Genomic DNA, 12,208 nt, shown 5'->3' with positions numbered 1-12,208 from the left:
AAGGAAACTGGTGGCTGGGTGACCTGGGAGACGTGACAGGTCAGGGCCTTGGCCACGCTGGAGGACTGAGGTGCAAGAACAAATGAAGGGAACTCAGGTATTGTGCACACCTTAAAGGGGATAATCTCTTTAGGCTGTTTTTTTTTTTTCTTCCTATATATGGAAAATGATTTTTTTTACTGACCACAGTTACTCTTCTTCTCTCAGTAATAAAATACAGATTGGTAAATACATGGTGTACCAAAATGATATAATGCCCTGCCTTGCCCTCATTTTATGCCATGAATATGCTGGTTTTTTAAAAAAATAGTGATTTTCTTTGAGTAGATCAGTTTTTCTTGGAATTGATTAAAAGATAGATGAAAAAATGCTCCACTAAAAATGTGGACTGTGCCTGCCAGAAGCTTTTGCAATAGCAAGGTAGTGTAATCCAGGATATTGTGGTTGATGTGGGGTCCAGGTCTATCATTTACTTGCACTGATAAGATATTTTTTTCAGTTTATGGATGTAACACATGGCATCATGAGATTTTGCTAGCTTTGTTTCATATCCTTTATAACTGTCCAGTGAACAAGAATAAATATTTACTGTGTTGTGCTTTTGTTTTTTTTTTTTTTTTTTGAATAAACAAACTTCAGTACCAGAAACATCTATTCAGAGTTATTCTGGAGGCAAAATTACAAAAGCCAAGAACATTCTGGGCTACTGTTCCTGCAGTTCTGCACACTATCCCAAGTGGTATGGAGAATTCTCTAGCACTGAATAGCTTTATGTATACATGTATAAAAACTACAGGCTAACCATATGGGGACAGTATTTCAGACTGTGCATGTTTCCCTTTGTGATGTTTCTGTGTTTGTTTGTTTTTTTTTTGACAATCTTATGAGTTTACAGGAGCTGCATAAAGAATATTTGACAGGTGTAGCATCCAGACCAACTCCGAGGTTTTTTTAATCTGAATTCATCTGCACAACAGGGAAATAATATTTTGTGCTGCTGTGGTCCTACATGGCCTTTATTTGCCAGTTCTGTGCCCAAGGAAGAATAACCTAAAGAAATACTCCTCCTTGTGAACTAGGGCAATTAAATCAGGGGACACAGATTTTGGATTTAGTATGCACTGTAGTGAATTGTTAGCATCACTGATGGCTTCCTGCAGTAATGTACAGAATAACTGGTATGTACAGCAGGTACAGCGAGAGCTTTTAAGCAGAAATGCCTAGCAATACATGGCAGGTCTTTGAAAAAGTTTGTGTTACATTCTGCGTTCTCTTAAAAAAAAAAAAAAAAAAAAAAGCATATAAATGTTGACAGGCATCTATTAAAATACATGAATATATTGCTGGCTGTGAAAAATATAAAGCAATGAACACTTGAGTTTAAAGAACCTGGAGGGATGCAAGGCTGTTTCTAAAAACCTGCATCTTAAATACCTAGCAAAACAAATTGACTGGTTATGGTTATTATTCGGGTATCATATGCACACAAAGTCTCTTCTCACTCTGGTTGTTTAGGTATTGTAACACCTTATTGTTCAGTAACTATAATTCCTTTTTTTTCTCTCCATAGCTAACAGTCTTTCTGCATGGTTTATGAAACTGGAATGCAGAGAAGGTTCTGTTAAATAGGTTTTAACAAATGCAAAAAGGGAGACTGCTTGCTTGAAAATAAGCAAATAACAGTTCCCCTCAAACTTTCACAGTATGTGTAGCCTGGCTACTCATGGCTTCCCCCATGCAGTCTGTATTGTCTCATGTAAAGTTGCAGTGCAGTATTTCTGTTGCAGAGCTTTTGCAGAGCCTCTGTATTTACATCTGTTAGAGTAAATACCTGTGGCATGTAGTGTATCTGTCTGTAAGCACTATACTATCACTGGTCTGTTGGTATTAATTCTGTTCCTTTTTGATTTTAGTTGTGTGCCTGGTTGCTTACCACATATTTTTCATGCTGTTCGTCTGGTCATATTGGAAAACAATCTTTACGCTACCAATGAATCCTTCAAAAGAAGTAAGATAAACTTAACTTTCGTTTCTGAAATAGCCTAGTCAAATGCCTACTTTTGTAGTGTTTGAGTAACTTAGGCTCTGCTCTCATGTAGTTTTACACTGTGAAGAAAGATACAGCTAGTAGTTGAAGCTTCTTATTAGGAAGAAGTCAGATTGCAAACAGCATAATTGACAAATCAAAAAAAAAAAGCTACACCTTTCCTAAATATCCAAGATACTTAAATTAAAAAATAGACAATATTTATGATGTTAAAAAGGAAAAAAAAAAAAAAGCTTCAGTTGAACAAATGTGTGTTATTTGAACTAGCAGATTAAATCTTTGCATGGAAGTATATTTTTATATGGGGAAAAATATTTCCACAAGTTTTACACATATTTGGAGTTGTCTGTCAGCATCTGTCAGTTGTCCTCTAAATTCAAGCTTCTTCCACATCTGTTTTGGTGTGCAGGAACTTGGTTGTGGTATGAGTGCACAGTCAGGTAAGCTGATGCTGGGGAGAGTGTAGAAAAGCTGCATGGAATAGATGTCAAAGGTAGATATATACCCCAGATCCAAGTCCAGCTAGTATAGAAGTGTTAAATGAAAAGGATCTGGTTGTCTATGAGAACATTATCATACAAACTGCATTCAACATCACATAGCCTCTAGGCGATTGCTTTTAGTTCTTTGTGGTTGATTTTATTATTACTTTTTGTTTTAATTTTATATTCTTTTCTAACATTAAAACAATATAAAGGATAATAAAACTTCATAATCTTAATAACATTTTTCCCTATGGAACTCCATACAACCAAAACAAGCTTTTGGCATCTTCCATCCTGTCTGTATACAGACACCCCAACTTCCTCAGGAGGTGCTATGTAACAAAAACTCTCAGGCCAGGAGGAAGCATCCTATGGCTGCTTTGGAGTTTTGAAATGCCCACAAAGCCAAAGTACTTATTTTGGCATGGACTCCTAGCTTCATCTCCTATAATTACCATGCCAACACGATATGAATAGCTTGTGGTTTCTACTGTCTGTTTTGCGGAGGTTCTTCTCTGGGTAATTTTCATTCACTAAAAAGATATGTAATTGTGAAGACAAGTAGATAATTCAAAGTAATTGGCATCTTCCTTGAATTTCACACTGCAGTCTTTCCTATCTGCCCCAAGCTGTAGCAGGGAAATAAATTAAGAACTTACTTCATTTAGTAATTACATAGCAAAATATGTGCATATATATATGGTGACTGTAGTGATAATTAGAAGGCTTTTCAAATCACTGGGCTGATGTCATTAAAAGACTACCAAAACATTTTGACAAGTCTTCAGTAATTATGCTGACATTCTAAAACCACCATATGATGCTACCAAAGCACTTCAAAAATCATATTAAAAGTAGCGAAGCAAGGTAATAGAAAGCGATGTGTGGTGTTTCCATGTTCTTTGAATTTACACAATGTTGCTGACAGTGACACCTTTTGTTGTTCTATGTCTTTTTGCTAATCTGCTAGAGCATAATTTTTTAAATTAATTAGGATGTTTTGTGATGTTAAGTTACTGTTTGATTTCCAGCTTATGGGATAAAGTCTGTAAATATAAATGGATGTACTTTCAACTTACCTGCCAACTGTAGGAAGTATTAATTAGCAGACTAAAAAGCAGATAAAGCTTTTGCATTTTGTTCTCATGAATACTGCAGCTTGTGCAAACCACGCAGCATGTATGATGCTAACTAAGCTTATTTCAATTTTTTACACATATTAAAAGCATTAAAATACTCTGGCTTGGAATTTATAATATTTTTAGCTTAGCACTTTTATTCTGAAATTCCATGTGTTGTAGCCATCCCTCCCATACTAGAAATAGTTGTCTTGAGAAACACTTCAAACACAGATGACACCACACTACCTTAACTACTTCAGGTCAGTGCCTGTGTGTACCAGCTACATGCAGGCATTGCATGAAGGTGGGAGAGAAGTTGATTTCCCAGGCAGGAGGGTTTTGCAGCCTTCAGGCTACTTTGAGAACTTGTACAAAATGATGGAGGAATAGCTTTATGTGCTTTCAAAAAGGAAGTGTTAAAATGTTATTCTGAACCAAGTTTCTAAAGTGAGAAATTCTGTGCCACCCAACATAAATCAATTCAGGTGTTAGCAACAGGAGTGTGTTCTTGCTAGGAAAAAATAAAAGCAGCTCTTTAATTTCTGAGAAGCTCGGGGTTAGACTGTGAACCTCTAGCTTATACTGCTAGACTGTGAAACCATCAGGAAAGTGGAGTGATGCCTCTGACATCTCTATGGGGGTGAGAATGGGTTCCTACCTATCTGTTTCTGACTGCCTTTGTAGCTTTACATGCATCACCTTTGTTTAGGAAAAAAGTTCATATAATTCCTATCTCTTAAACCTTTCTGTAGACATAAACACTAGTGATACCAAGGACTTTTGCACCTTCCCATTTCTAGAAGTGACAGTGAACAGTGTTGGTTATGTTGCTGTGCTGCAGAGGAATTTCAAAAGTGCAAGAAATTTGGAGAACTTAATACGTACCATGTTATCTCTTTTCAGTAAAACCCTCTGAGATGTTACAGAAGCAACGGTTGCCATTGCCACTTCAGACAGGGACAGAAGTTGCTTGGTGCAGGAGATGATGAGGTGGTTATTCTGTCATGTAGGCCACGCAGCTCTTCCTTGCTCCCAGCTGGTCTGGTGTAAAACCACATCCAAATGCATCCATGAAGAGAACAGCGACTCTCCAGTGGCAAAGGATAAAAGGGAAAATGCCAAACACTAGAACAGAAATTCAGCTATCTTTTCTGCTACTGCTAGTAGCATATTCTATTTTGGTTAAATACAGGCATCCCTAGTTCATAGTCACTAGCTAATAGGTGGTATTGCAGTACATTAACTACTTTTCAAGGGGTTGGTAATTAAATTTGGTCATGACAACTCTTGATCCTCCCTTTGAGGAGTGTCTCTTAATACTTCTGGAAACATTCAGCATTCCATCTACACCGACTCAGAAGGAATTTAATACTGTGTTGCTTCAATAGTAGTCAAAAATGCTACAAACTGAATTAGTGCTCTTAGGAACAGTGAGTTATTTGCTGTAATACCTCATATATGCTGCTAATCCATCTTTATAAAATGAATGTTTCTCTTTACATCTCTACAGGTACTTATTTAACTTGCAATTTGCTAACTTATCTTTGGTTTTAAAAATTATTCCAGTTTCATCTATCATACTCAGACAAGGAATCTCTAGAGAGGGAGCCTAGAGGTGAATCCCAGCAAGAAGTCTTACGACGGGCAGCCAAAGATCTTCCTATCTATACGAGGACAATGTCTGGAGGTAAATAGGTGTTCAGGAGACCACGGAAGGCAGGTGTCTTGATGTACTTGGCTGCCTAAGCTAATTCAAAGTCTTTCAAGGATTTTAGGGAAGAATCTCTTTTCATAGCTAACAAATCAGCAGTGCAAACCAGGAACTTAACTTACTGAATACATGTAACTTTATGCAGTTACACATATTCAATGAAAACACTGTTGGAGAGTAAATTGCTCTGTACAATTTCTGATTTTTACAGTGGATGGACAGTGCGTTGCTAAATGTTTGCAAACTGAAGGTAAACAATAGCGTGTAATACTAACAAACTGCAGGAGAAAATGTAGTTTTATTTGCATAGACTTAATTTCTTAGTGCATAATTGAAAACTATTATTAATAAATTATTATCTGAATGTGGTATATAGCTAGAGAGATCACAGAAAGAAATGGTTACTATTTTACTTGCTGCTTGTTCATAGCAAGGACAAAAGTTCTTCCAGACTGAGAATTAGTCTTAACCTAATAATGCTGTAAGTTTGTAAACGTTTGTTAGCTAAGCAAATGCAAAAGCTAATCTCATACAGTAAATTAGAGCTGTTAGAATAATAGCTTAAAAGGCTTTTTTTGTTGGTTAGTATTGAAAGGATTTCTGGCCTGGTTCTAGGAAGGGCTTGGGGGGGTGGGTTGGGGTGGTTGGTTTGTAGCACTGATTTGGCTTTGGAGGAAAAAGCCCTGATCATGAGCATGATTAGAAGATTGGAAAAAGGAGCATTCTGGGTTTGTTCTTCTAGATTCAGCACTGCAGTGCATAAAGAATGCTTCAGTGTTTGCAAGTACTTCCGATCTCACTGCAACACTTTCCTGGGAGCTCTGCTGAGCTGAGCTTCTAGTGCACATTTCTGGTCAGATTTCAGGTATCAAAATGTGTATCTGTATGTTGAGATCTAATCTTGCAACTTTTTTCTTTAGCAATTAGATACTGTGACAGATGCCATCTTGTAAAACCAGATCGTTGCCATCACTGTTCTGTGTGTGACAAGTAAGAAAATATTTTAAATGAGTAGTTTTTCTGAATACATGCATTTTTTTCTTGATGCAGAAGCTTTCATTTTTTTTTATTCTCTGATTTTTCAGGTTTAATGTTTTGGCAGAGAAGCTTTTTTTTCTTAGACTTTTTTTTCAGATTTAGTTTTTATTTATTTCTTACTGAGGAAGTCTGTAACATACTCTAATTCATTTAATGAATTTCTTGATGCCAAATTGGATTACATGGTCTTATACACTATTTAATTATGAAAATTATAAATATTAATAAAGAACTTTCCTGAAGAATGTAACCAAAAGTAGCTGATAAACAAAAATTTGCTTCTTTTGTTAGAATCTGAATAAAGATCCCTACCCATCTCAATCTAATCATGATGTCACTTACATCTTATCCGAGGTAATAAACTTAATATCCTATTTTTCATTGGATAACTTGCAGGATCTTTCTGTTTAAAGAAGGAAACAACCAAGCAGCCCCCATTTCTAACTGAAGCACTAACATAAAGTTTTTGTTTGTGTAACATGAAAGGAAGCTCACCTCCATATTCCCCCAAATGTCTGTGTCCTTCTCTGCTCTTGATTTAGATGTTTAAATTGAAGAGAAGGGGCTTCCTCAGACTGATTTATCCTTAGCTTGTTCCCAATACTCTTCAGCTGCTTACATATCAGATCTTGCTACTCTACTATGAGGCAGAGCAGACACAGAATTTTGTGCAGCAAAGCAGGAAAGGCACTGGAAGAGTAGATGGTGGTTGCAATGTAACATAGGAACAGTCTTATGTTTAAGCATAGCAGAAAAAAAGGGTACCCCGTGTTATCCTATGAAATATAAGTGAAATTTGCAGAATGACATTAATGTTTTTCAGAATATATAACTTTGTTTTCAAAATTCAGTTCCTTCAATTACATCTATTTTCTTGTAAGTTTTTTTTAATGGAGAGTGATTAATTGCAATATTTTGGATTTTTCATACCTGGTAAGTTCCTAAAATGTTTGTGCTTAAAGCTGACATTGTAGATAGAATTTTCTGACATCACTAAGCCCTTGGGCACCTATAGGTAAACTCTATTATGTTAATTTTTATAGTCTTTGCTTAATAGACCAGGTAACCAATAGTATGTATGGGTAATTCTTAATCTCTACTTGAGTAGATTAAATCTGACACAACTTTGTTTCTGACTTTTTTTTTTTCCTTTTGTCTTTTGTGATGCTTGGAAATCTGTTGGGTTTTTTAAAAGATGCATTCTGAAAATGGATCATCATTGCCCTTGGTGAGTGAACTATTTTTTTCTTGTATTGCTTTGATTTGGTAAAACAAACTCTTGAGGGATCATAGGTGATGTTTCGCTGTTCCTGAAGTTAGATGCTTACATGAAGTGACTGGTCTCGCAGAACAATTGGAATTGCTTACTTTATATCCTCTTTCCTTAGGTGTGAGATGTGAGGGGAAGTTTTGATGCTGTTTTTCGTAGAACTGCGATTTAGCTATTTCTATAATTGGGGTGAGGTAGATTTCTGATCAGTAAGAACAATTCCTTTAAGAAGTGCATTTTTTCTTGATGGTCCTTGAATATTGTAGCTTCTCTGGAGTGAATGATGAAGTATTACCCTAGGTTGAAAACCAAGGGGAAGGGCTGTGCCTTGTTCCCCTTACTGCCCTGGGAGGTAGAGCTCCTAGGACAGCTTGCATGGATTTGCTGGGAACATCTTGTTAGCTCTTCAGTTTCACATGTTGTTTTCTTTCTTTTTCTCCTCTTTCCCTTCCACCCTTCCTCCTTTCGCTGCGTATTGGCCTGTGCAGTGTATTTGTCTTTCTGCCTGTCTCAGCAGCCCTTGGAAGCAGCATGCAGGCAGGATATGGAATTGATTTTATTTTGGTTTGGCAGATGTCTCACAGAAATCATTAAAGACAAATGTTTAGTAAGGTACAAGTTAAGAAGACTGGATAGTAGATGGCTCTTTACCATGTGAAAGCAGACAGAAAAGAAGCATCTCCTGTGTTGGATAAACTGAATGGAGGATAATTCTAAGCTGTTCTGACCACCTTAAATCTAATTCCTGGGCAAAAGGGACTTCCCCCTGTCCTGGGGGAAGAAGGGATGGATGCTTCTTTCTGTCTGTCTTAGACTTGAGTAAACACTCTGGCATAATTCAGAATGATTTAATAATCGCTTTTTATTTTGCAGATGCATGTTAGATAAAACAGAAAAATATTTACCAATATAATATTCAGTTACTTCCTACATGTTTGGTTTGTTTGTTTGTTTGTTTTTCTGCAGGGACACTTGGTGATGCTTGGTGTTAGTATTTCTAAAAATGCAAAACAAACAGATAAAATCCTTGAATGGTGAACATTGTTTTTAAATTATTTTTTAACTGTAAGAAAAAGGCTGTTTTCTGTACCCTGACAAAAATCAGTGAAAAGTCTTGGTTTTGTTATTAGGTATTATATATGCTTCTCATAAGCCTTATGGCCTGTTTGGCATTTTTTGAGGTTTTCATGTATTATCCTAAGGCAGAATATATACTTCAGATAAATTTCTATTTCAGAATAAAAATCCATTGCAGCAAATAACAAATCATAAGCTGAGCAAATCATAATTGTGTAAAGGGGCAGTGATGTGGTATTTCCCTAGAGCACAGGCTTTCAGAAAAACAAACTCCATTTTCCTTTCCACAGTATTGGCTTACTTTACCTGCTGGCAGACTATTTGTATCCAAACACAGTAGACATACCCAGTCTGAGGGAGAATTTACACTGCTCATTAGTTTTAACCTAATAAGCAGTGGGTACAGAAAGAAAAAGTAGAATTGGAGAATATGTTGTAATACTTCTTGATGGAGGATTGTTCCTTTGTATTCCAAGTAACAGAAACACACTAGGAAAAGAAGTATTGCCTTGTTTTAGTTTTCCTAAGTTGATCAGGTATATGCACTGTTCCTTACTCAGCCTGAAAACATTAACTTTGTGGAAATGGCAGGAGATGTTTGGCATGCTGCGTAGATGAAATTGCAAATTGAGGATAACAACACACTTAGACTGTAAACTCTTAAGGAGAAGAAAAAAAAAAAAAAGGTCATATGTGTCCAGACATGCAGTTAGATGCACGTAAACAATTGTTATTTCTTCTTTGCTGATTCTGTGGCTTTCTCGTGTCTCTGATGAGAGAGTCACAGAGCAGACTTCCAGCTTCTCTCCTGCTAGTGTGGGTTTGATTCTGAGCAAACATTATAGTTTCCTTTAAAGACCTGTCTTTAAGGGTTCTTTGGGAGATCTTTCAAGAACTCTACTTTTTTAATGGTGTTTGTTTGTTTCATCAAATCACTGTAATGAGTGGGTTGTGGCCTTCCTCAAAACATAAATCCTGCTTTGTTTTTTTCTGTTGAGATTTTCTGGTGGGAGAAGGTTTGGTGAGCAGAAGGGGGAAAAAACCTGTGACGCTTAGGGAGAGCAGCAAGAATAGTCTTTTTGGAGGAGGATTTCTGGAGAGGGAATGGGTAAAAATAACCTAGGGAAAGTAGGGTGAAGCATTTGGAAGGAGGGGTGGTAAGATGGAAGTCAAGTTCTTGCCCCAGGTCAGCTGTTCCCTGCTTTTGGGGAGGCTATATTTTGGCCTGCACTTCCATGGTAATGGAAATGCCGTGATAAGTGGACATATGTAACGCTAATTGCCCTCTAGCTACTCTAAAAGGTTTAAGTGAAGCGGAAATAAAAGCATTAGTGATTTCTGTAAGTGCTCCTGCTACTCATACTATAGATGGAGCTTCAGGCAGGAATGGAATGGCTTGAGGCATCGCCAAAAATATGATCTATAACAACTGATGATATAACAACTCTAGTACTAACGAGGTGTGTTATGAACACCTTAGCAATCATTTGAAATGTACCTCCTCCTCTGTCTTTCAAGTCATCCAAGAAAGGTTTAGCATCTCCTTCATTTTGTGATTCTTTTTACCAGAGTTGCCTTGTAGCTTATATTTTTTGCTTTTTTTTTTTTTTTTTTTTTGGTGATTTTAGTAAACTAACTTCTGAGAGAGAAGGCTCTCTCTTCTTTTTGTACTTTAAAAGTAAGCATTCAAAATGTTACCTGTAATCCAAGTGGAACCTAGAATGGTCTTTTGAACAAACGTTTCACTGCAATAGGATGGTTATTTAGCAAGCTGTATTTTATCAGTTTTACTCTTTCTCAAGATGTTATGCTTCATATTTAACTACTCTCCTTGAGAGCAGTTAATAGCACAATTACAAACACTTGGTGTTTACTTTCTTGTTAGTCTTTTAATTAAATATTCTTTTCCAGTGTGAACTCCTCAGTCTGGGGCTTCCTCAAAACTGAGAGGAGCAGGATGATTTGTGAAAAATTATTTTAACTTGTGTGCCATATGTAGTAGTGCAAAAGAACGATGAGAATGAAATCTGTGATTCCAGAAATTTCATCTTTGCTGAAGAATATTTCATGTGATAGTTTTTTTTTTTTTCTCACAGTAAACTATGCCATAAAGACTGTCATAAAGCAAATGCCATGAGAGTAAATAGGGTTATCATGGAAACCACGGATCTGAATTGCTTGCAGTTTATCATGGAATTGCTAATTTTGACATCAGTAATGAAAAAACACTTCACTGGGGAGAACTGTAAATTTACTTTTCAATAAGAATCATAATGAGCTTAGAAGGGTCTTCTGTTTTTTCTAATTAGAACAATCTCATGTGAATCCTACTTAATTGTAGTTGATACAGATGCTTACCTATTGCTTTCTATTTAAATGGTGATGCCAAATTTAATATTTATCCAAGATGGCATGTTTTGTAACACGAAAAACAAATTAAAAAACAAACAACAAAAAAACCCTCCCTCTACCTTGTGGATAGATAATGGTGTACAGGGAGAGCTGTTTTAAGACTTTACCCTATTCTGATTACTGTGTATCCTGCTATTAGCATTACTCTCACCTTATATAAGAGAACAGTTGTAATAACTTGTCCTGTACTTCTAGAGGCAGATGAAGTTGGTATTCTCCAAGCCTTCTTTTTTATTTTTATTTTTTGAGAATTATCTTTCAACATAGCTGCTTTCATGGCTGTAGCCTTTGCTTAATTATCTAACCTTTCTGATAGGAATCAGTTAGTTAAAGAAGGAATGTGGATTTTTTTTAATTATTTATTCATTCATTTGAACTCTCTGGAGAATTCTGTCGAAGTTCACAGTTTAATGATAAGCTTTGGAAAGTTTCTGAATACGTTAAAAAACTAACAAATAACAAAAAATAGAAGTTGTTTACCAATAAATACTCCATGGGCACCCCTCCAATATTTTTCATCTGGTGGATGTAGCATCATTACATCCTTAATAGAACTGCAAAATTCATTGCCTTTAATGAGAAGCTGCCATGGTACTAAATGAACTCTCAACATGTCTGTTAGGTGGTAGTATATACTAGTAGCTCATTATCATGTATAAATCCTTTAAAAATAGGAAGCAGGTGAACATGAAGCCTGGAGAAGGATAAATGAGATTTATTTTAACTTTTGTATGTGTATTTAAATGTTCTTAATCGCTTTGGTTTGCTATCATGTTGTCACTGGTATGGAACAATTTCTCTTTATTTAACAGTAGTTATTTCCCTACTGTGACTACTCATGAGCCTCAGAATCTTACCACACACTAATGTAAACTTTATTTGTATGGTTAACAAAAGATTAACAGATTTCATACAATAATACAAATTTGAATTTCTGTAAACTGTTGAAAGTGGCATTGCCTTGTGAAGTTCTTTTTATTTGTTTCGTTGGCTGATTTGGTTAGCATTACTATACTAATTTGGAACGGGAAGCCAAAATGCATTTCA

General features: G+C 36.1%; 1 protein-coding gene across 1 annotated transcript in view; it reads left to right on the top strand.

Annotated features, from left to right (window-relative positions):
* The window catches only part of ZDHHC2 (zinc finger DHHC-type palmitoyltransferase 2), a 31,285-nt gene that overhangs the window by 10,855 nt on the left and 8,222 nt on the right, over nucleotides 1-12,208 (top strand). Inside the window, exons 3-6 of the mRNA XM_068681499.1 lie at nucleotides 1,914-2,008; nucleotides 5,220-5,340; nucleotides 6,285-6,354; nucleotides 7,598-7,630. Of these exons, the coding sequence (XP_068537600.1) occupies nucleotides 1,914-2,008; nucleotides 5,220-5,340; nucleotides 6,285-6,354; nucleotides 7,598-7,630 (319 nt within the window). The remainder of the gene's footprint in view (nucleotides 1-1,913; nucleotides 2,009-5,219; nucleotides 5,341-6,284; nucleotides 6,355-7,597; nucleotides 7,631-12,208) is intronic.

Source organism: Anas acuta, chromosome 4 (genome assembly GCF_963932015.1).
Source record: "Anas acuta chromosome 4, bAnaAcu1.1, whole genome shotgun sequence".
Taxonomy (NCBI): Eukaryota; Metazoa; Chordata; class Aves; order Anseriformes; family Anatidae; genus Anas; species Anas acuta.
Note: the sequence above shows the minus strand (reverse complement) of the source record. Positions and strands in the feature narration are given on the sequence as shown.